We start from the raw sequence: 23,735 nt of genomic DNA on the forward strand, positions 1-23,735 counted from the left end.
GGCTCCCATTTTTCTGGTAATTTACATGGAAAGGGTGCCAGAAATAACTTTTATTTCTGTTTTCTTTAAAAAGAAAAACAAAAAGAAAACCAAACAACAATCTCACCCCACAACCTATTGCTATTTTCTGTTTGTAGCATTTTCTTTTCACTGAGGTGGGAGTTTGCCGACATTACGTGCGAGTGTTCAGGTTCTCTTGATTGCTTTTTATCTCAGCTTCTATTTCACATGAGGCTCCAGCATGAGTTCAGAATGACAATAAAAAAACCTCATGCAAAAAATACTGTCCAGACTACTGATTTCTTTCCATAAAAATTTCTAAATCTCTTAAGCTGTGGTTACCTGGGGAGCGCTCAGAAATGAGCAAAGTATTGCGCTGGGGAAAATGTGTGTGCAAAGAACGATGATATTTCTTCTGTTTTGTACACAGAGTGGCCAAAGGAAGGATTTTAACTTTTTTATTCTGGTTTTGTTTTCTGTTTTTGCTTGTTTGTTTGTTTTGGGTTTTTTTTTTTTTGGTCACACTTTTCAGACCGTTGAAAACTGTGTGTGCATTTTGAGGAACCTCTCATACAGGCTAGCTGCAGAAACATCTCAGGGACAGCAGATGGGAACAGATGAGCTTGATGGATTACTCTGTGGTGATGCCAATGGAAAAGACACAGAGAGTTCAGGGTGCTGGGGGAAGAAGAAGAAGAAAAAGAAATCACAAGATCAGGTAATGAAAGTTACTTGCAGCTGTGTTGTGAGTGGTTGACGTGCCCATCATTTAAAATATAAATGATTAATGCACTGTATTAGAAATAAAGTGCATGATGCATAATATACAAAACTGTTGCCTTTGTTAATTAGCTGAGAGCTTAGAGCAGAGTATGGCTCGAGTAACGAAAGGAAATACGTTTGCTTGAGAAAGTTGCACATTATGTGGTGACATCTGGAAGCTGTAGTCGTGTGTACACTGTGAATGTCATAAATACTGTAAACTGCTCAGTCTATTAAAGGAAGCCATTTATAATGAAAAGTGTAAGTCTTAACATTCAAATATAATCTGCATATACTTTACACTGTACTTCCATACAGCCACCTGTGCGTTGAGAGGCCTTGATGTAAGCAAACATCAGGCTTACATTTGTATATTTATCTGCTTCAAAGTTAGTCTTGTACTCTGCCTCTACATGTTGAGAAAAAAATAGGTCTGAATCCAGCAATATGAGTGAATGTTAGAAGCATGCATATTTTGGTATATTTAATATTGTTACCAAACAAAAATTGTGAAGTACAGTCTTGGCAGTTTCCTGAAGTTATTTGAGGTGCTGCAGGTTTTACTATAGGTAGGTTGACTTTCAAAGTGTATTTATCTCCTTGTTTTCCCATTAACAACTTAAAATTTGGGGAATGCTGGTAACGATGTCACGGAGAAAGACGTATCAGTACACACACTAAATAACAATGAGAATGGCTACTGATTTATGAACTGCTTCAAATGAATTGTACTGACAGCAGGCAGTTCTCCATCTCTTCCTAGACTTTGTCTTTTCCATTGCCATTTATTTCTATTTCAGATTGCTCAAACAAAATATTTGAATAAGCAATTAGGTGCACAGGGTATTTGCATAAATGATGTAAACCAGTATTGAAAATATTCCTGAGTTCATAAAGGCAAATTGTGTTAATGTGGAAAAGTTATAGGCACATTAACAAGCTAAGATGCAGGTACTGAAAAATGCAGCATTCCTGACTAGTAAGACTTCAATTTTTCTAGTTAAACGTTGCAGTCATCAGATAACTTGAATTTATTGTGTCCTTTTGTTGGGATTCCTGTATTAGGCTACAGCAAGATAAAAAGTGCCAAAGAAAGCTAATTTTACCCCATAAAGCAGTCACCATCCCTGTTCCTGAACTGACAGTTCCCACACACCGCACTTGCAGTTATTCAAAGTGCAACAACAAAAATAGTGTGTCTGGATATGAATGGGTCAAACTGCAACTCACCTTTCTCTTTTGATGCTCTGTTTACCAACACGCACATCTGCACACACGCACGTGCACTATATATAGTCTTTTTAAAATCTTTCTTATATATTCCTTCTGTGATTTCTGGATCTCAGGTTCATACTTTTAACTCTGTATTAATGATTGTTTCATTGTTCCTGTCAGACTTGTCTGTACTTTAAAGGTTCCCTATGAAAGATCTTCCTCCTCCTCCAGGCCAAAGAACTAATCTCTTTTGGCTGATGTCCTTTATAATATATGTGCTTCTGCCTGCTCTTAGATATCTTCTGTCTGTTTCTATAAGCCTTCATTATCAGCATGCAGCATGGTAAAGGTCTCTTCAGATCTGCTTGTGTTTGCCTAATCATATGGTTTAATATAATTTTCAAAATCCAAAGAAAAGTAAGACTATGCACATATTTTCAGGTTTATGTTCTGTAAGCTTTTCTGCAGCAAGGCAATAAATTTACTCTTTCTAGAACTAATTTTGTGGTGCACAGGACCACTTTTCCTTACAAACATTAGAAATATTTTTCTAATGAATTTTCTGCTTTCATCTCCTTTCCTTTAAATCTGGACAGCCTACCCTATCTTGCCACATACAAGTTCTCACCTGTGGCTATTATTCAGTTCAGGAGTTTAAGGGAGCCTTGTGAGCCGCCTTCTGCAGTTTGAGTTATTCTCACCCCGTGATCCTTGACTGTTGTTGGCCGTACCAAACATTTTAACATATTTTATCAAGTTAACTAGAATGTTACTAAAAAAAACTGTGACTGAGGTCTGCTAGCAAGATCAGCATGCCAGAAACAGCTCTCCCAAGTTACTCTCATAAATGGAAAAGAAAAACAGAATAATGTTATTCATGTAACTGTGCCTTTATATTAATAGCATGGAGCTCGACTCCAACCCAAACGGAGGTAAGGGTAAAGGTAATTTTTGTGTCCATTTATTTTGCAAAAATGAGCACACACTATATTCAGTCAGATTTCTTTCTGGAAACCACCCAGTCCACTAATGTAAAAACAAAAACAAAAACAAACCCCACACTGCTTTGGCTCTGTCATTGTCTTGCAGTTTTTCAGGACCCCAGCACATTCATTACTACTGAAAAGTAGGACTAACTGGAAGCCCAGATCATGTTCTTCTGGACTGTGTCACAGTCCGGAACACTCTGTTTACTGTTCCTCTGTGTGTCAAGAAAATATCACTATTCTTGGGTGGTTTTTGGGGGTTGGGATTTTTCCCAGGCAAGAGACTCTAACAACGGGGTTGTCTTGTGTTCCTCAAGTTAGTCAGAATTTACCCCATGTAAACTAAGCTCATCAACACTTTCTGGAGGTTGTGGGAGAAAGTTTTCACATGTCCTTTCACCATACATGGTCTCCCTGTGTGCTGACTGCTGCCCTGTGTATTTCACATGTACATATTCTTTTACAGTAATCTCATCATTTTTCTGCTAGGCTTTTAAATTTTTCTAGGTAATGCCTTTCATAATCTCTTTTCAATTGCAGCGCTTAAGCTGTTACCTGCTGCTTGTTCTGTCCCTCAGAACAGATCTCGTTCTTTCCTCAGCATGCTGTCTTCATAGGAAGCAATGATTTACAACATCTGAAACACTGAAAGCATTGCACTCCACTGTGGGTTTGGAACCTGTGGAAGGAAACCTCAAGGAAGTGGAAGAAGAAAAAGATATAAAAGTAGTCAGTTACCCAGATGCCCTGTGAAGAGATGGCATTGACCTTCAGGCTACTTGTAATAGATTGTTCATGCTAGACAATAGAAACCTAGTTACCTGTTGGGAAAGTTCTTCACAAATGTGAAAACAAATCTTTCTTTAGGCTCCTTATTATTGTTGCTTACAGATACATGAAGTGGAGTTCAGCCCAGTATTAAAACTCCAGTCATTTACCTATGTGATTCCTTTAATACTTGAGAGTTTTGCCTTTCACGACAGGTGAAGCAGAGGGCACAGACACATCTCTGAGTTGCAATACCTCAGTACACGGGAGTAGTTTCCAGTTCTGCGGCCTGCTATGTTTTGTGTCCCCAGAAAATACATGTTCAGAGCATAGGTATTGTTCTTTTTTTGGCAGCGCGTGGGGTTCTCATATAATGAAATTGGCTATCTTAGTCTTCCTCAGTATCATAGGATCGTTAAGGTTGGAAAAAGTTTACCAAACAGTGTGGGGAAAAAATGTTCAGATTTTAGTAAACGCAATTGTGAAATTCTCCTTCTACAGTATACTCCTTCCATCCTTCACTTAGTTTCTCAAGTGTTATTTTCTTGAACTCCTCCTGAAGTGATGGGGTATTTATGGGGTGGTCTTTAATTTTTGAATAGAAGTCATCAACTTATTTAAAAGCTACTGGTAGCAAAACTACTGTAATTTGGCAATAATACCAGATGTATCCTCTTAGACAGCAGATGTTGATAAAGTAACAGTTTTCTATACTTTAAAAAAAAAAAACTCATACACAGCTAGGGAGTTTGTTTCTTAAACCATAAAACAGGAGACCTGTAACATTAAAGTCACTTTCTCATTGGTTTTCTCTGTAAAGAAGGTAGAAGTTAATATCTTTGTTTTATGATTTAGGAAACAATTATCCCTATTTCTCTAGATTATATTTCAGTAGTAGTTGCACATAAGTTATTTGGGGAGAAGAACAGAACGCAGTGGTAATACAGAATGAGGTTTTCTTGGAAAGGCCTTTCAAGAACAAATTGGAATATATTTTTCATTCATGGCATCAGTTGTCTATACCAATGGCAACTTCTCTACATCTTGAAATCAAATAAGAGATGTTTCTTTGTTAAGTATAATATCACCTTTCAAATGACTTGACTTAAGGAGTTCCCTTGGGATCACAGGAAACAAGTGTTCTTATTTCAGAATAAAGATGGGCGATGTTGAAAGAGCCCACAGTCCTTTTTCTCTTTGGTGGTTTACCAGAGCTCAGACACGTTCCTGAGGCACATGCTTTGTTACACAAGTTTAATGCCAGAAGAGACTCAAACCTTCTAAAGATTTTCAGTAAAAGCCAGGCATGACATTGGTATTCTAAGGAGAAACAGAAAGCAAAACTTCTATAAAGGCTTCAGGAAAAATAAGTGAGATTCGCCTGACTTTATTTCTGTCTCAGGCCCCAAGGACTGTAATTCCCTGCCATCGCTGTTGTTCGTTATATTCTCTCTGCTGCTTACCTGTGATCAGCTGTTATGGAGCCCTCACCCCACAAAGCTCTCCAGCTGTACAGGCCTTCACCTCTGACTAGGGCATCATAGACATTGACCCCCCTGCCTTGTATCATGTCACTCTTCAACAGAAACTAATTTTTCCACTGCTGAAAATTTTGTTGCCGCTGTTGGTGTGCTCACTGCTGCCAACAGGTTATTCTTTAAGCTGTATGAGGAACGAGGATTACGACAAAAAGCAGTTAGGGGAAATAAGATGTATAGTCCAATTTCAGTGAAAGAGCCAGGCAGTTGTCATTAATCCTTATTTTATTTCTTGTTATGCAGCCCATTATGTACATGTGGCACTATTTCATTTCCTTTCTTCATTAAGAAGAAACAGGCTCACTTCTTGGCTTCATGCTTCTCTCGAGTTCCCATCTGTGATCATTCTTGTCAATCCAGAATCTAGCCCCAAATCTGATTTTTGATTGGAAGTGACACTTTTGAAATGAGCCTGACCTTCTCTTTCACCTTCTGTTGGGAGCCTTAAGGCATAGCAGCAACATTTCAAGTTATATATCACTGGCACACCTCTTTAGCATGCTTGCTAAATGGGCTGTAAATTCTTCTATCCAGGTGAAATAATGGGTTTAAGGCTATAATATTTCAAAAAGAATAAAAAATAAAGCTGTCAGATATGCCTTTTATGTGGTGAGACTACTTTACCAAGTATATTTCAATAGTCTGCTGAATTAATAGGCAGATAAACAGAGAAATGGTGGTGGTTCCTAGGTTTAGCTAATAATCTAATCTAAGATTAGAGATGAAAGGCTGTGTTGCCAGTATGTTCTGCTCAGGAAGGATATTGCTTCCACTTGTTGCTTCCTTGTCTTGCACAAGGTGGTTCTGCCAAGTGTTGAGTAGCAGGAAATCAACCCTCTTGAGCAGCTCCTTCCAGAGCTTCTTAGCAACCATTTCTAAATTCTTGCTTGCCTACACAGAAACGTCTCATATACCCGGGGAATCTCTCAGTATAATGTATGACCACGTTGTTTTCAAAGTCAGAACTACAGAGGTGTTAAACATAATTAATATTTCTCAATTTCCGGAATATAGTGCAAAGCCCATTAGTTTCAGCTTCATATGGAAAGCAGAGGGGTGAGGAGAAGGAGATGTAGTGAGATGCCAAAGATTGTTGTCCCTGGATTGAACTCCATCCTGTTTTATTTGGGAGGGGTCTGGATTTAAGCAAGGACAAAATACACAAATCAAATTAAATTATTTTTCTTAGCTAAGTGTTATAATATAAAAAACTTGAATAAAGGCATTGACAATTATTTTAAGAATGTCATATGTAATCTGAAGTATAAATTAGATTTATTCATATCTCAGATTAATTATAAAGATTCAAAACATTGAAGTATTTTGAAAGCATTCCAAACACCTTTCCCAAAATTGTAAATATTGTTGCATCAAATTGGGGAGGTTACTGTTATTTATGTAATAAACTGTATCAAAAAAAATTGCATAGTTTTGTTGGGACTAGGTGTTGCTGGACCATAGCAGCTCTGCCCTCTCCCACGCTACTCCTGTAGCCTCTGTGTCAGTAGACACCTTCATTTATATTCTCCACCTTTCTTTAGGCCTGGATGTCTAAAGTGAAATCTGTCTTGATTTAAATAGTGGCATTCCTGCCTCCTTTGTATCAGCTGCATGGATTCCCATCACCCCTGAAAGCAAGCTCTGTGATTTTGATGAATTTTTGTTGCTTAACCTTAGATTTCTGCTCTTGGCAGCATTGGCCAATGCATCTCTTGGACAAACGTTTCCAAAAGAGGCTGTTGGACTGATATGCCTCGGGACAGCTGGCATAGACTGCCACAGCAACTAAGATATGCAGGGTGAGAAATCATTGTCCTCTTAGGGGGCCTATTAGTTTAAAAGTCTTCGACGTTTCAAAAATGCTTTTGGTGAGCACTGTTTAATTATTGATATAAATTTTGTCACTGATGCTACAAAGAGCATAGCCACAGCATTATCAGACTATTTCAAATGTCTAGGATCATTGGAGAGAGATCAAGATGGTTTTAGTCATTGCTGAGTTTTGTTTGAGTTTTTTCCTAGATTTTCCTTTTTTAGTAGTGGTATTTTGCAGAGACTGGGGGAAAGGAAAATACTCGTATTTAATGGATGAAAATAAAACACTGTTGTTTAGTTATCACAGGAAAAGCTATCATCATGTGATACTCCTTAATAACAAAACCCACGAACTTGATGTTGGTAGTAAAAACCCAAAATACAGAGTGCACTCTTCTTACTGAGTTAAAGCCTTCCCTGGTATTCAGTACAACTACACTATAAACATGGATTTGATCTCATTAAAATGTGAAAGAAGGTGGTAAGTAATCCGTTCTGTAGCACAGGGGAGCATCTCAACGAGTTTTTCCTGCTCGCAAAGTTCCTTAGTAACATGAAAACTTTGGAAACTTTATTAGAGTACTCTTACTCTCAAAACTCTGTTCTTAAAGGTCTTTACATTGGACTTTTTATTCTTCTTGACTTTCATCCTTTCTTTGCAGCAGCTTCAGGAAATGAGAGATTTGTATCTCACCCACGTAACAGTTTGTCAGCTTCAACCACAATATATGTGGGTAATTTCAGCTGAAGGAGGGAAACCTGGAAGGAATATTTGTTTATGACTTTTTTCCCTCCTTAGCATAAGCTGGGAAGAGTAATTGCATACAGTCGTCCTCTTTTTCAGAGGCTCTTAATACATCCACAGCCTATCTCAAATAGACCTTACTGATCATTCCTGATGGTCTGCAACAATACAGTAACTGTTTCAGTAATTCACTGAGTAGAGTTGTTTAGCACACTTCCTCAGTCCATTAATATTGAGCAATGTGAACTACAAAGCAACTTCTGCCATGCCTTAGCCACCATTTGAGAAAATGGACTGTAATATCATTTTGGCGAAAATACTTTTTTTCGCCCAGGCAGCTGATGTTTACATTTATAAAATACAAAATAAATGGGTGAAGATTGGGAAAATCTCGTTTGTAATAGCTTCTTTTCTGACCTGTATCAGTCCTGCATGCCCTGCGACAGTTGGGCTGTACAGCTGCGGGCACTGGTCTCAGCTGCGCCGAAGGTGCCAGAAGCCATTAAGCCCTTCAGTGAAGGGTTAGGTGAGATCCCACATGCAGGAACAGAGAGGAGCTGAAACATGGAGACCGGGAGCGCATGGCAGGTCATGTTGCTTGTGCCCTCTACCTCCCAGAAAGTGGCTACAGGAGCATCTTTTCTGTCTCCCTTTATCACAGGACCTTGGAGAGGCTACCATAGGCACAGCGTGTATGTTATGTGTGGTTGGCAGCGACACCCTCCCTGTGCATGCCGCTCAGCTGCTCTGGGCACACACACCACGGCTGAAAAATACTGCAGGACGTTATCCAATGCATTATCACATGCAGGTGATATCACATGCAGTACCAAAGGCTTCCATCACCCTTACAAGGACCCTGAGGCATCAGGTGTCTTGAGAAAAGCGTCTTCCCCCACAGTAGGTGATAAATGAATACAATCGTGCTAAAAGACAGTAGCAGGGAGGGCAGGGAGAGGCAGTAATTTGTCTCACTATTTTTTTAAATGTTTTCTCATTACTGGGAAGAATAGCAAAACCACATTAAATATTAATTTATCTGCAAGTATCATTTCTAGTGCTTTATAAGTACCAGCACAACATGAACATATATACAGCTCTCTTTATATCAGCTGCTTTTTAGCAGCCGTTGGGATTGTAAATACCTGAGTTTAAAAACAAAGTTATATCCTCACATGTGTGCAAAAAAATGTATCGGGACGATCTGTTTGATACGTTATATGTACTTCATCCCTGAAATAATATAAGTACCCTGTGCAAACTCTGTTCAGTTGCATAATGTGTCCATAATTCGTGCAAATTGGGAAGAGATGGATGAAGACCTGAATTTGTGCCCTTGGATGTAGCAAGTTGTTCATTAGTGGACTTATTAAGGTACGAAGTCCAAATCTGGTGTGAGGTCAGATTTGACCTGTAAGACATGTTCCTCATTTGTTTTCAGAAAAATTCTGAGAGCACAAATTATTGAATTCTGAGAGTTAAAATAAGAAGACAGTTTTTATGTATTTTTCATGAGCTGATGAGAAGTCGGTTCTGGCAAGGGTGGTGATTATACAGAGGAAAAAGGAGAACGGAGTCACACACAGTGAAATCAACCTATGGGTTTAATGGCAGAAAAGTATTTAAAAAATTCAAAGGCATAGCCCTGTAATAGTATTATTGGAAGGGATTTTTTTTCCAGAAAGCAATTTTCCTGTAGTTCCTCAGGCACCACTGGATATTGCTGTGCCCACTCTTTTAAACTATGGTAACTTTTGTCCAGTGCAGTGAGTTTCATATCTGAGCAGCATTCTGGTTTTGAGTAACTGCTCATGTGTATTAAATGGTCTCACTAGCTTTCCATTTTGGTGGTTTTTCCTGCTTTAATTTAGAAAAAACAGTGTTCTGGATTCTTAGTGGTGGTAATCTAGCAAAATTATATGTAGATTTTTGAAGGTAGCTTAAGTAAAATGATGATTGCCACTTCCTGAAAATGACAGAATCTAGGTCTTCCCAGTGCAAGTATTGTTGTGTTGTTTGACTCATAACTCATTAGATCAGCTAGGAAGATTAACTGTTGCAGATCTAAACAAGGAGGTAATTTGGCCTGTGCTGTCTATGTATGTCTAGTAGATGTTTAATGTTATGATACACATTTTTTACCTATATAATCACAGTAAGCTCTGGCCTTAAAGTGTGTACTTTGTATTGTATCATGCAATCTGTCCATGTCAGAGGTGTTAGAAAAGAGATTGTATTAAAAAGTCAGGGCTTGTTTTTCACACTGGTATTAAGGCTACGAATTTTCTAAATCCCTTTATCTGTTCAAAGCAAATAAATATATATATTACATATATAGATTAGAATCACATTTAAAATATCTTTAAAAGTGTATTCCACATCTTACTTTTGTTTAAAAAAAGCAAAAAATGTCCTTGAATTGCCTTCTTTTTAAGATGTTTCATGCTTACGTGCAAGTGTTATGCATTCCACTGTAGAGGTGAATCACTGTTCTCCTGGAATAAAGTTTCTCTTTCTGATAGGAGTGGGTTTTGTGCAATAACCTGCTTGTTGTCCAGGAGTTAATATTAACAGTTTTGGATATCAGACTCGGGTTATTTTCTTGGCAAAGCCCTGTATGTGATGAGAGGAAGAATATGTTTTGTGCAAGGTGGTTCTACCTACTACATCAGAGCCTCAGACTGTACGGCTGGCTGGCTGTATGGCTGAACACCTCCAGAATTTGCACGGTGAGAAGCCAGAAGTTGTTGAGCAGTTGGAGAAGACATGTCACACTTGGGCCTTTCAGGGGTTGGCGGGCTCATGGCCTTGCACGATACAGGTTTCCACATTAGTGTTTCATGCTGTTGGTTTTGCCCACTTATAAGAAGAGAGAGAATGCAGAGAACTAAGCAGGATGTGAAAAAGGAAATTCTCTTCATATGCAAGTTCTAGATTTGCCTCTTAAGATATGTTCACGTTCACTGGGCTTCTGTTCCCACCCAAAAAAAAAAAAATGCAGTGAAAAATGTGTTTGTTATGTCAACTAGCTAAAACACTGTGATTTCTGCCAATGCTATAGCTCCTCTGTAAGGAGTGTTGACTAGGAAATTCGGTTTCTCTATGAGAAATCACATGATAAGCTAAAATTGAGAATGGCTGCTTGTGGGCAGATGCCTTCACACACACAGACGTAGATGTTATAGCTTCAGCTGAGGCAGTTGTCAAGTATTTCACTGTTCCTTGCTGACAATCTGATTTGTACTTTCCAACAGTGGGATGGCGTAGGACCTCTCCCAGACTGTGCAGAACCACCCAAAGGAATCCAGATGCTGTGGCACCCTTCAATAGTCAAACCCTACCTCACACTTCTTTCTGAGTGCTCAAATCCAGACACACTGGAGGGGGCAGCAGGGGCACTGCAGAACTTGGCTGCTGGGAGTTGGAAGGTAGGAATATTAACCTGATATGTATTTCCTTTTCAAAACCCCCTACAGATGGCAGCGAGTTGGTGATATAAATGTATCTGAATGCTCCTGGTAGGGGAATAACCCTCTGTTTTCCCCAAACTATCTGCAGTCAAGTTTGAGATAGTCCTCTGAATTGATACAGGTAGTTATATCATAGGACAAGTCAGCATACAGCAGTGAAAATCACATTGGTCAAGTCAAGTATGAAAAATTGCCACTGAAAACCAATATCCAAATGAGGAGAAGCAGCGTCTTTATGAATCTGGGGTGACAGAGCCATGAAAAATGAGCCAAAAATATCACCAGTGACAGTCAAATGAAACCATATTGTTTCGTCACTGCAGAAACTGGTTGACATTCTGTCTCTTAAGAGAAACCAGGCAAGAGCAGAGCAAGTTATAAATCATGTGACACCAACACAAGAAATCTTACCATCTACTTCTTAAAAAATCAGACATTATTAAAATGTCGACCGTATGATTAAATATCTACAATAAGCAAGGAAATGCTTAGCCAAGGCACTCTATTCCAGCTCATTCTGGTTTTCATATATAATCAAAAGACCAATTTTTCTCTCTATTATTTGCAGTGAATTGAGAAAAAATTGAAGAACTCATTTATTTGATTCTGAAAATATTTCTAAACTTAGAACAGATCAATAGAATTCAATATAACAGTTGAGTCCAATTTACTTTTTAGGGCAATTTCTTTACCACTTTCCTGATAGCAAACTGGTTTGATTGGGTGAAAGTACTATCTATCTAGGCCTATTGTATGAAGTTAATGCCTCGATTTTAAGTTAACTCTCAGTGGGAATTTTTCACATTCACTATGAAAACATGCATGTATGTGGAAATACAGCTATCAAAGTTAGATCTCAGAAGGTATCCTGTTTGGTATTTAAGCATTTCAGCATTCGTATGTGATAGGTAAATACCAATCTAATGAGGCATCCATTTCAAAACGTTAGGTCTGAGGCTGAGAAGTTAACTTTTTTCCCTGTAAAGCTTTATTGGAAGTTGAGTTGGCACATTCAGTAGATCTTCAGAGGCATGTGATTTTTTTCTGAGCCCACCAAACTTATAAAATGCCATTGACTATTGCATTCATTGACATATGAAATGAGTAACAAAAGTATCTGCTCAGTGATTTCTGTCCTACAAAGTGCTACATATACACTGTGCTTGAAAATCATTATACTTCTATTATTCTCATATTGTAGACCACATCAGGTCATGTAATCCTGGCACAGAAACACAATAAATGTGTTTTATTTGGTTTCATTGGTTTTGAGTGCAGCCCTGGACCAAATGAGAAAACGACGCATGCATATTTGCCAGGACTAATAGGAGTGCTAAGCCCCAGTGGTGCCCCTTCTCCCATTTCTAATAAATCTGTACCTGTCATCTTTAGTTGGCAGAAATATATGGTGGCAAGAGGAAGGAAGGCTCCACAGAGCTCTATGGCAAGTGCCAGGTTAGAAAAACTGATTTGAACTTTAGTACTATCTGTGCTGATACCATGGGAAAAGCTCAGTTGTTCTCATGTTACTCTAAAAATTCACCAATTCCATTGCAAGTGATGTGCAGACACAGAATGAATATCCTTAATTTCACATGTCATACTAGCCATTTTTGTGAGGGGAATAATCCTCTCTGCGGATTACACAAGCATTGATGTTTCTACCTTTTGACCTCTCTTTTCCACTGCTGCAGTCTTCTGGATATAAAATGACTGAAATAAAAGGTAGAAAACTCTTAAAAGAAAAGGTTATTCCTAAGGGAGATTCTCATTTTTTTAGTTCCTCCAAGAAATTGTAATTATATAAAGACTGGGACAAGATCTTTTTTTTTTTAATTTAAATCTTTCAAGAAGTTTATGATGGACTGAAAGAGAGAAAAAAGCAAACTGCATTAAAATAAATAATGTTGCCATTAATATTAATAGCAATAGCAACTGTGAGGTTTTTTCCAATTAGCATTATTTTAATGCCAGAAGAATCCCAGAATACATGAAGCAGCCAGTGCACCAGGCAAGGTCACACACTTCCAAAGATAAGGTCTCGTTTGGAAAAAAATATAGTGGAGTTGATGCACTTCCATAATTCTTTCCTAGCTGTTTCACCCTTTTGGTTACTCTGGTATAAAGCTGTCTAATCCTCTTTGGTGACCGAGAGGTAACACTTTTAACACAGAGAGTGCTTAACCAATGCCATTATGAAGGGAAAGTGAGAAGATAATAGGAAGCCTGAATAATTTTTTAAAAATAAAAATATTGTAGGGGATTTAGATAAATGTCTGCCACTAGAATTAACAGATGATATGTGTCTAAATCCGCTAGACTGCTTTTGAAAATCTCAAACACAAAAAGCAAGCAGCAGTACATAGCGTTAAGGATTAAAAACTGAGAGAGGCTGAAAGTTTTCATTATTTCAAGAAATATAGTTTCTCACTGATACATGTACATAACATCAACACATGCATATAATAAATCTTAATCTGTAGGACATTTTCAGCACTGTTTCAGTTGTAGGAATTCCTTCTGAAGCCAAGTGCTGACAAAAAGCCAAAAAAGTATGACATACATACATTTGCATATAATTTTTCTGTCAAGATAAAACACTTTGGACCAAAGCCTTGCCATATATTACCCATCTACAAAGTAAACTTTGTTTTTTTACAATGACTAATGCAATATTTGGTCTATGCAATTATTAGAGCCAAGACAATCTTAACAAATCAAAAAAGGAGCATACTGGTGACAAATACATTAAAGGGTCCAAATGAAGGTTTACCAATAAAGCAGGATACTGATCTGAGATATGAGGAAGGATATTTTCAATGCAAAAATTTAACCTGGGATAGATCACATCTGCGTATCTTGTTTTTGGTGTATATTCTGGTTCAGAAGAAGAGATTGGCAGCATATATCAAAGCAGAACTCATTTTGGAAGAGGCTGTTGCAGGTGAATATGGAAGTTCATTCATCTCACTCTCTGCACCAAGACATCGTGACATAGGGAGGACACTGGTATTGGAATCTGAAGGAAGCAAACCCATTCCTGTCATGGAAAAATGTATGCGTATCCTCACAGATCTCTCTTTTTTTGTTCATATACTTATTTGATGCATCCATGCATAATATGAATAGCCCTTCTGAAATAATATATATGGAGATGTCCAAATATGCATGCTTTGGGGCAGAATTTGACAAATTCAGGTTTTCCACATCACTGCCAGGATATATTTAAGGGGTGACTACTGCTTTGCGCAGTGGCCTGTGATGCTAGCAGTTGGTCACTGCATGTCCCCCTCCTGAGGGGGTTGATGGCCACTGTCAGTACATACTCCAAGTACACATGCAACCTGACAGCCTTTGGGCAAAAGTCTAGGCAAACAGATTCCACATCAGGCTTAGCTGGAGTTTTCACTGAGCAAATAAGCCTTGAGACATGCCTTTGGAAGCAGCGGAGACTCTTTACTTCCCATTAGGTATCTACTTTCATTGAGAGCTCTGTTAGTTTTCTTGCCATTTAATTTAGTTTTTACCAAGTTTGTGCAAAAATGCGCGAATAAAAATAGGTTTGCTGACTCACTCAACTGTATTCTGAAGACACCACTTGCCTGCTTGCTAAGAAATTTCTCTCACTATAACACTTCAAACCTGAAGTCCTTTCTGCAACCTCATATCATTATTTATTTTAATACCTTGGATTAAAAAAATTACAAAGTATAAAATTACAAGACTTATCTCATAAAAGGAAATCTCCATAGAACTTTTTATATGTAATCTGGCATGGGTATTTTTCCTTAGGTGGTGGAAATAAAGGTGGCAAGTTCTTTTTAGTTTTCACCTTGGTCAATAGGCTATTAATACATTAAATATACTGAGCATGTAAAATTTATATGCAAAATGTCCTACAGTTAACGATGTCCAGGATCCAAGGTTATGTCCCTTCTGAACAAAATTTCCCTCTCAGGAAGAAAGGAGATATTGGGATATCTGTACATTACTGTGTCCGTCTATATGTATCTAACAGCTGATTTTAGGTTGATGTCAGTTTATCTGCCAGAGACGTTTCTGCAATACCTGTTACCTCTGGAGGTCATCTGGTCCAACCCCCTGCTCAAGCAGGGTCATGTAGACCCAGTTGCCCAGGACCATGCCTAGGTGGTTTTTTGAATGTCTCTAAAGAGGGAGACTCCACGGCCTCCCTGGGCAACCTGTGCCAGTGCTTGGTCACCCTCACAGTGAAAAAGCATTTCCTGGTGTTGGGCAAACCTCCTGTCTTTCAGTTTGTTCCCATTGCCTCTGGTCCTACAATATTATCTTTTCTGTTACAGGCAGTTAAAACACAGTGTTGTCACCACAGGTAGCATTTCCTTAGTTTTGTCAAAGCCTTAAAAAGAATTTCTTCATTCATATGATCCTGTTTTGTTTTAAAATACTGTCTTAACTTGTATAGGTAATACCTATCTTTTAAAAGCAGGTACCAAGATCTACTGTTTCTGTTGGCAACGTAATGTCTTACATTAGAACAGGTAGCACACCTCCTCTGGGCATCGGTGAGTCCCTTCTGTGTGCCCAGTCGTCTGTCCCAGTTACTTCTCAGGCTTTACAAACTTCCCTCATCTGCTTTAATGACAGGATGGCCAGCTTCATTTTCCTGAGTGTCTGTTTGTTCCTTGGGCTCCTTAACATGAAGAACAAGTGCTGCTTTGTTTAAGTCTTGCAATTATGTGAGGCCACAGCATTCCTTGGCTAGTTCTTTCTACCTCCTTTCCTTTCACTTCCATGAAAGTGAAGTTTGCTGAGTTTGATCATACTCAGCAGGGAGTGATAAGGCTCTCTGGTTAGACAACTGAATGTCCCTGCCTTTGATCCCCAGCAGGTACAGTGCCCATGTGAATGGGATTTGTGGGTCATTGGCCTGATCTCGTGAGATAGCTAGATGCAATCTCAATCTTTGTTCCTTAGGCGAGCAACTACATTTATTTTCTTAATTCCATCCTAGAGAAATCTGACTCTCATGGGAGCAAGAGCTCCATTAAGTAAATTACTAGATAAGGAAACTGAAAACATAAAACGGACTGATTCAGTCACAAGGTCAGTGCAGCTACTTCAAAGAGTAGTATAAAAAGAGTTTCAAGCTCCTTACCATCCAGGCACTTGCAGATAATGAGTAATTATTGTCTAAAGCAGCAGACATCTAGGTTATCAATCTTCCTCTTATCAGGCAAGGACATATTGTGGGTTTCTTGCCAGACTTTTCTTATTACTATAGTTATTTACATATTAACTGTCTGGAGTTTCATCGGGCTGTTCCAGGAGAAAGTTTTTTGTATTACAGTGAAAAGGCTTACATTCACTTTCTCCAAAATATTAATATTATAAATCCTTATGTGATAGGATGGAGAAGAATGCTTATAACACATCACGTAATCAACAAAGGCAAATTTTTAAAATAACCAATGCTTTATTCTGTCAGGCATTCTTACCTGGGTGGAATCCCCCCTGTAGATGAGGCAGCACAAATTCATACAGGGAAACATATTGGCTCTGTAGAAGGGAAGATAAAATTCAAGGGACAGGACAATATTCAAGAAGTAAGACCTGCTGCTGCAAACACCCATATCACAGACATCATGAGGAGATCGGCATGGACATCAGTTTGTGGAATGAGAGCACAGTACCTGAAGGTGAATTCATGCTCAAAGTAATCCCTTACTATACTCAGTCAGTTTGCTTCCCATGAAATATGTCAGTTTTGTCTCACAGCCTTTCTTTTTTAATGACATTAAGTACAATTTTTGTAAAATTCTTTCTAATGGCTCTCATATAATTTTGAATACAGAGTACATACTTGTACTGCAGAACCAAGAATGATGAGGCACAAGGGCAATTCCTTCTGAACTTTACCTTCCTCAAATATTTAAGATATCTTCTGTTAACACAATTTTAGTTTTCTCTAATTTATTTATTTAACTTTATATCTTTACCCACCAGATCTTTTCCTTTCTTTTTAAGCTTGACTAAGATCATGCAGCAAGAGGACAGTAACCAGTTAATACTTTCCTCATGTCCCAGCACAAAGATGTAGAGAACATACTGGTGGCCTACCAGATGGGATCATTTCTGAGAACAAAACACTGTAGTCACGGAGCAGAAAGTCCCTGGGAAGTGCTCGCTGTCATCACAATTGCAAAAAGATAACTAAGATTTCAGAGCCTCGCGCTCTGTCAGGTGGTGTGACTTCTCAGGGTTCTCTGTAGAGTTATTTGAGTAAAGTAGCTCTGTAATTTTCTAAGTGGAACATAAAAACGTAAAAATACTCCTTTTTTCCTGACACATGTATGACATTGAGTGTGATCAGACACAGAGGAATTTTGATATTTGATTACTCCTTGATCTTTGATCATTAACATGCAGTTCTCTTCCATGGTCTACTGTTCCACTACTGTTAGCAGACAGCCCCTTTCTAAGCCTCTTCTTGCAAAATCTGAGTCTCTCTAATCTTCCTGGTTCTGTTGGTAATCTAGTTTGCTTTGTCATGCTCACTCCCCTGATTTGGCTTTAATTTGTAGTTTATGTCTCAGCAATTCCTTGTAACATTCGATATCTCAAGATCTCAAGAGTCGTTGAATTACAGTGTTGAACTGCACTGAGACAATGCAAATTCTAGTCAAAACTGAAGGATGTGATGGTGAAATATGCTGGAGGTACTCCAGTAACACTGATGTCAATGGCAGGAAAGTGAATCCATTCAAAAAATCAAGTGTATATGATTGTTGGTATTCCTTGGAGGTTTTTTATGGGTTTGTTTTGGTGGTTTTTTTTTCTTTTTCATTTTGTCCTGGAAATGTCTTCGTTTTTCAGTTTGATCTGCTCTGGTGGTGCTTTGTAGGAGAATAAAGAAAACCATATGAAACACTAAAAAGAGTTAACTGCCTAAACGCTTTTCAGTTTTTCTGAAAAAAAAAAAAAGTAAGTTTTATCTAGATTAATTACTCTTTTCTTGAGTTTCAGCCTAATGTAATCTTAATCCCTAGAGGCATTCAGCTATGGAAAGGGTCCTTTATAATAATAACTGTGACAAACTAAAAAATAATTTTCTGGTTTACTGTATTTTTCTATTTAATTACTATGACAAAAATAAAAAGGGAACTACTAATGAAAGTGGACATAGAGATGCACTAGGTACCTTCAAAGTGATGTATGGTAGTTATGTCCCCCTGAATTCAATTATCTGTAGAGAGTATTTCATGCATAGATTTTGGCTCCTGTGCTTGTTTCTGATAATTTAGCCTGCCTGCAATAAGGATTTTGGGGTTTTTTGTTCCTCATTCCCTCTAAAGTGTTTGCTGTTCCCATAGGAGCCCTTTCTCTTTACAAACTGAGCAGTTATTTGATCATTGACACTGCCACTGATTTGTGGAGTAACAGGATGATTAGGGATATTGGCAGAGTGCCTCATTTACCTATTGATAGGCAACAAACCTTTTGTCTCTTTTAGTTCTTATTATTTTTCATCTCTCTCATAATTCACTAAGCTTATATTGGCACTTGACTTGCAATGTGGAAATGCAGGCACATTTCACGATAGCTTTAGGCAAACAAAAGGATCATCAGTATACGCAAGAGCGAATCAGTTTTTCCATTCTCTGCAAGAATAAAACAGCCGTTTTGAGGCATCTCAATTTGAGTGTTCCTGAAACCCACACAGCGCAGCATAATTGCTTGCAGAGACTTGTCCTAATTGGCAGCTTAAGGAAAGAGACATAGACAGTTCTTACCACTTTCCATATGGGAAGTTCTCTGGAGACTGTTGAAACAATTAATAGATGTTTCTGTCTTTCTGCCTAAGGTGCATGACTTGAAAATGCAGATGAAATGATTGCAAATCACACATTGAGGAGTCTGTGAACTTTTCCCAAAGTGGATGGCATTCTCTGGAACGAGAGAGGTGGGGGGTGAGGACTGTGCAGGGGAGAGGAGAGGTTTTGTACATACTTTTCTCTCTTTCCCCCATTGTTTTATGTATGCATGTGCATACGTGCATCTGTAAAACATTATATCTGGATTTTTCCCCTCTGAAAACTTCTCAGAGGTATTTTTTACTATTGTGATCAAATTAATTGGTTCATTACAGATGCCGAAGGCTTGCATGTCGTTTATTCAGTAAGGAGGTTTATATTTCCTCTTTTTTTCATACTGAGTTATTTCAGTGTTGTTTCTATAATGTCTTCTGCTCTCCCTGGGGTTAAAAATATCCATTTCTTAATTTGTTTCTTTTAGACTTCTGTTTTGTAATGGATGGAGAAAATACTACAATGCAAGAAGTCTGTTCTGAACCTGGGTTTCATAAAGCAAGTGCTTGTGTTTTCCCTTGGTAGCTGACTAAAAAAATTCAAAGGAAAGCTGTTTACTGAGATTTTAATATGGAGGTTCTTCTAATATAGTGAATAATCTATAAAATCATTTTAGATTCTCTCTGGTATTGAATAGACACAAATAAGTTTTTTTTAAAAAAAAAAAAAACACCCCCAGTGATTTCCCATGTAATCCATATTGGAGGCACTACATCTGTGATGTACTTCGGCGATGAACAGCAACATCTTTCAATATACTGTCTGCTAGCTTGAACTGTCACCTCAACCAGGCAGGCTTGCTACTTTCTCAGAATAGTCTCACTGCTACCGTGAACTCTCACTCCGGCAGTCACCTTGTAATCACAGAAGGCACAGTGGAGGCCTCCCCTGGGAGATGTGTAGAAAATCCAGCAACGGGAGTTTTTAAGTGCAAAAAGCTATTGCTTTGCGTACTCCCCAATGCAGGTGAGAGTGCATTTAACTGGCAGGTAAATACATGTTGTTAAAACAGGAAGCTTAGAAAGGTTAATTTGGTGTTTTTATAGCATCCTTTATATTTAACGTCCCATTAAAATCAAGATACAGGAAATAAATTATTTTTCAGCAGATACTTTCAGTTGAACTCACTGATCCTTAAGATGTGTTTTTGGTTTTTTATCTGGTGATCATCCTATACACCGGTTCTAGACCAGAGGCTGAAGGAGAGAGCATAGAATAAGATCAATGAAGCAGCCTGCTACTACTTCTTCTCTCACCCAAAAGCTATTTGCTTTGCTGCAGAAAATGATGGACAATTTATGTTTTAGACGTATTACATTACTATGCTCACTGATGCTGGGAACCCTGTGTCCCATTTACCTGACTTGAAAGCTTATTCTAACCGTTATCACTTTAATCTACAGCAAAGTCCAGCCAGCTAGCTTTTGTTACACGTGGTTGCTACAGAGGAGAAATAATAAAATAGTATTGTTTAAATGCTGGTTTCTTTTCCGTTTTCCCAATTTCCCCTGAATGACTTCACTTGGAATGAATTTGCACTCCAGATACTGCAACGCTGCAGCCCTTGTCTGTCTCTGTATCTACAGTTGCTATCATAAAATATATTCTGGCTTTTGCTCTTCAAGGCACCTGTGTATAGAATAAACAGATGGTAGCTTTTAAATTGAGCACTTCAGCTGTGGTAAGTAGAGGCCATATGCAGAGGTTAAGCATGGTCTGCTGACAGTGAGTGTGCTTACCGTTTTCGAATGCTTTATTTCATAGAACTTGTTTTTACTCTTTCTGTTTATGGAGGAACGCTATTGCGATGTAACTGTCTTTTAAGGTGTGAACTAACTGTTCGTTAGGGAAGGTTTGTCAAAAGAGGAGAGTCATCATGATCTGAAAATCCTAAGGCTTATCGTCGTAGTTTCTGAAATTCTTGAAATATTTCAAAGGCTAAGGGCTTCCAGAACTGGATGTCTTCACCATCCAGGTATGATGGCAGGATAAGCATCCTTGCCAAGCACTGAAAGGAGGAAGACGCTCTGCTTCAACAAATTCCTTTCAACTAACAGTATGAGGAGCATGAATGTGAACTTTATGACAATTTCAGAGGAGAGTTCAGGATGTGCAAGGCATATACGCCTAGTAGATGGCTTGTTTTGAAGTGGACTGTGCTGAGAAGACTTGCAAATCCTGCAGGTATCCAAACATCTCAAATTTGGCAATACCGGTAGATTTTCAAACCACAAGCTCACAGTTTTGGTCTTGTTTACATTTTTTCCAACTTCTGGAGCTAACAGTGGAATGAAAAAGAGGATAGTATAGTTAATATTTCATCCCTTCAGATGCTGGGAACCCAAGCTGTGCAGCATTGGATGGACCTCCTTGTCATGGTACACTGCACAGATCCAATCCATGGAGGAGTTCACTGGCATGATAGTCTTTAGAGCTCTTAGAGGATTTTCTTAGAAGTAAACAACACTATTCATCATTTCTACTGTCAAACAAAAGGGATGTTCACAGCAGAACACGCTGCTTCACTTTGAGATAAAGACAAGGGCATGCCAGTGGTGTCATGACCAGCTCCCAAGTGGGAGATGCCTAAAGGCTTCTCCAATACAATCAGCTGCTGGTTTTATCGTGTAGCCACATGATACATCCAGCTCAGCACGGCACAAGCCTGTGCCTGCTTCAGATCAACTCTTAGGTGAAACTTTAACTCCTCAATGTACTTTAGTTTTCCGGTTAGGACGGCTACCAGTTCCAAAATCAGACATATAGTTGTCCTCATTTTTCCTTCTGAACAAGTTGACAATCACAAGAGAAATTATAACAGCATTTTCATGTTTTTAGACTGAATCGTTCTTATGGTAATAACAAAGAAATACTCAGACCTCTTCAACATGTTTTGTAATATAAATTTTGTTGGTTTAGCAGTGAATAAGCATCATTAGGTGTTGCATAGAAAATGCTGATGCAAAGCAAGAGGTCTGCAGACTTGGGCTGTAAAAATGTAACCAGGTGTGATAGGAGTAAAGTCGGTTCATCATTTAATTTCTCTGCCACCATAAAGAATTAGTGCAGATTTCCAAATCAAGTGGTTGCCTAGCATCATAAATGCAATTATTTTCTCTCTTTTGAGTTTGCATCAACATGCTTCAGTTACCCCTTACCCTGTATCTGTTATAACCTGAGATGCCTTGCTTTCTGTAGTGGATTTCTCACTTTCTTCTTCATGCTCTCCCATGTGTCTTTACAGTGGTCAGTGTATATCCGCGCTGCTGTCCGCAAAGAAAAAGGATTGCCAATCCTGGTGGAACTGCTTCGAATAGACAATGACCGGGTGGTATGTGCAGTTGCTACAGCTTTACGAAACATGGCCTTAGATGTCAGAAATAAGGAGTTAATAGGTATGTTCTTTCCAAACAATCTATATATTCTGTGGGTTTGTTGAGGGTTTTTTTTTCCAGTTTGCAGCAGAATGAGCATAATGAAAACAATTATTCTTACATTTCTAGCACAATTTAATTCTTTCTCTAACGTGTCATATTCACATTTTGTGTGACAGCTTAGTGCTATATTGCAAGGAATTGTTAAATTAATTAAACATCATGCAATGTTTCATGATCTGTCATTCTGTAATCTCCAGCAGAAAAGCAATGGCTTTGTTCTGCTTTAGCACTTCATTCCTAGGCTGGCAGTAGCACTTGCGTCTTCCAGATCGAGGATCTAGGCAGAGCAGCCACTCCTGATCCTCAGATTATGTATTGCAAGTAATTTTGCGGTCATGAAGTGACAAATCTTAAAGATAGTGACAAATCTTAAAGATTTTAAGGTGGTTCCATGAATTTACTGGGCAGGTGAATAGCTCCAGCAAGAGAACTGGGAGGTGCTTGATTCGCAAACACATATGTAGTTAAGGAAGGGGACAAAAATTTACATAAATCGTTGTTGCCTCTGAATTCTGATGGTATGGTAAGCGAAGATCTTGGGGGTTCGGGTTTTTGGTTTGGGGTCTTTTTTTTCGATTTTTTGGTGGGGGTTTTTTAGACTAAATTCATCCAACCACTGTGGATCGTTGAACTTGTATTTTCATGTTCCACCTTTGAAAAATTACTGCTTCCTTGGTTTTGAAGTATTTCAGCAGCCATAACAAAATTATTTCTGCTCCTCCTGTACATTAAGAGCATATATTTTATTAATTTTTGTGAACTTGTTGATTTGTTATCATTACAGCCTAATTTTCCTCTGCTTTCAATTGTAGAATTCCACAAGTAGATGCTTATGACCATAATGTTTTATTATTTGTATCCAGCGCTATCTCAGGGTTAGTGCTTCATTACAGCAGTGCTCTGCAAGTTGTTAAAGCAAGGCGATCACTCCCCTCACATATTGTACGAACTAGAGAGTCTTCACTGACAAAATGTGGTAAAGCAAATAGAGGTAGAGGTTGGTGAATAGTGTAAACCTTCTGTGATTGCCCAGGGATTGAACTCAAGACTGATGCTTTACCTGCAAGACCAGCCTGCATGTTCAGCTTTTGCTCATGTTGTAGTTGATAAAACTGGCAGGAAATTAGATTTGTTCGATGCTTTGTGTTCAGC

General features: G+C 38.4%; 1 protein-coding gene across 8 annotated transcripts in view; it reads left to right on the top strand.

The window, feature by feature from the left end:
• Positions 1-23,735, top strand: part of CTNND2 (catenin delta 2) — a 686,661-nt gene that overhangs the window by 586,165 nt on the left and 76,761 nt on the right. For 7 of the 8 annotated variants that reach the window (XM_075084265.1, XM_075084267.1, XM_075084271.1 and 4 more), the window contains 3 exons: positions 533-718; positions 11,084-11,257; positions 22,391-22,541. In XM_075084265.1, coding sequence (XP_074940366.1) covers positions 533-718; positions 11,084-11,257; positions 22,391-22,541 — 511 coding nt within the window. The remainder of the gene's footprint in view (positions 1-532; positions 719-11,083; positions 11,258-22,390; positions 22,542-23,735) is intronic. The other variant, XM_075084268.1, reaches the window with a different exon arrangement.

This window comes from Phalacrocorax aristotelis, chromosome 2 (genome assembly GCF_949628215.1).
Source record: "Phalacrocorax aristotelis chromosome 2, bGulAri2.1, whole genome shotgun sequence".
Lineage (NCBI taxonomy): Eukaryota > Metazoa > Chordata > Aves > Suliformes > Phalacrocoracidae > Phalacrocorax > Phalacrocorax aristotelis.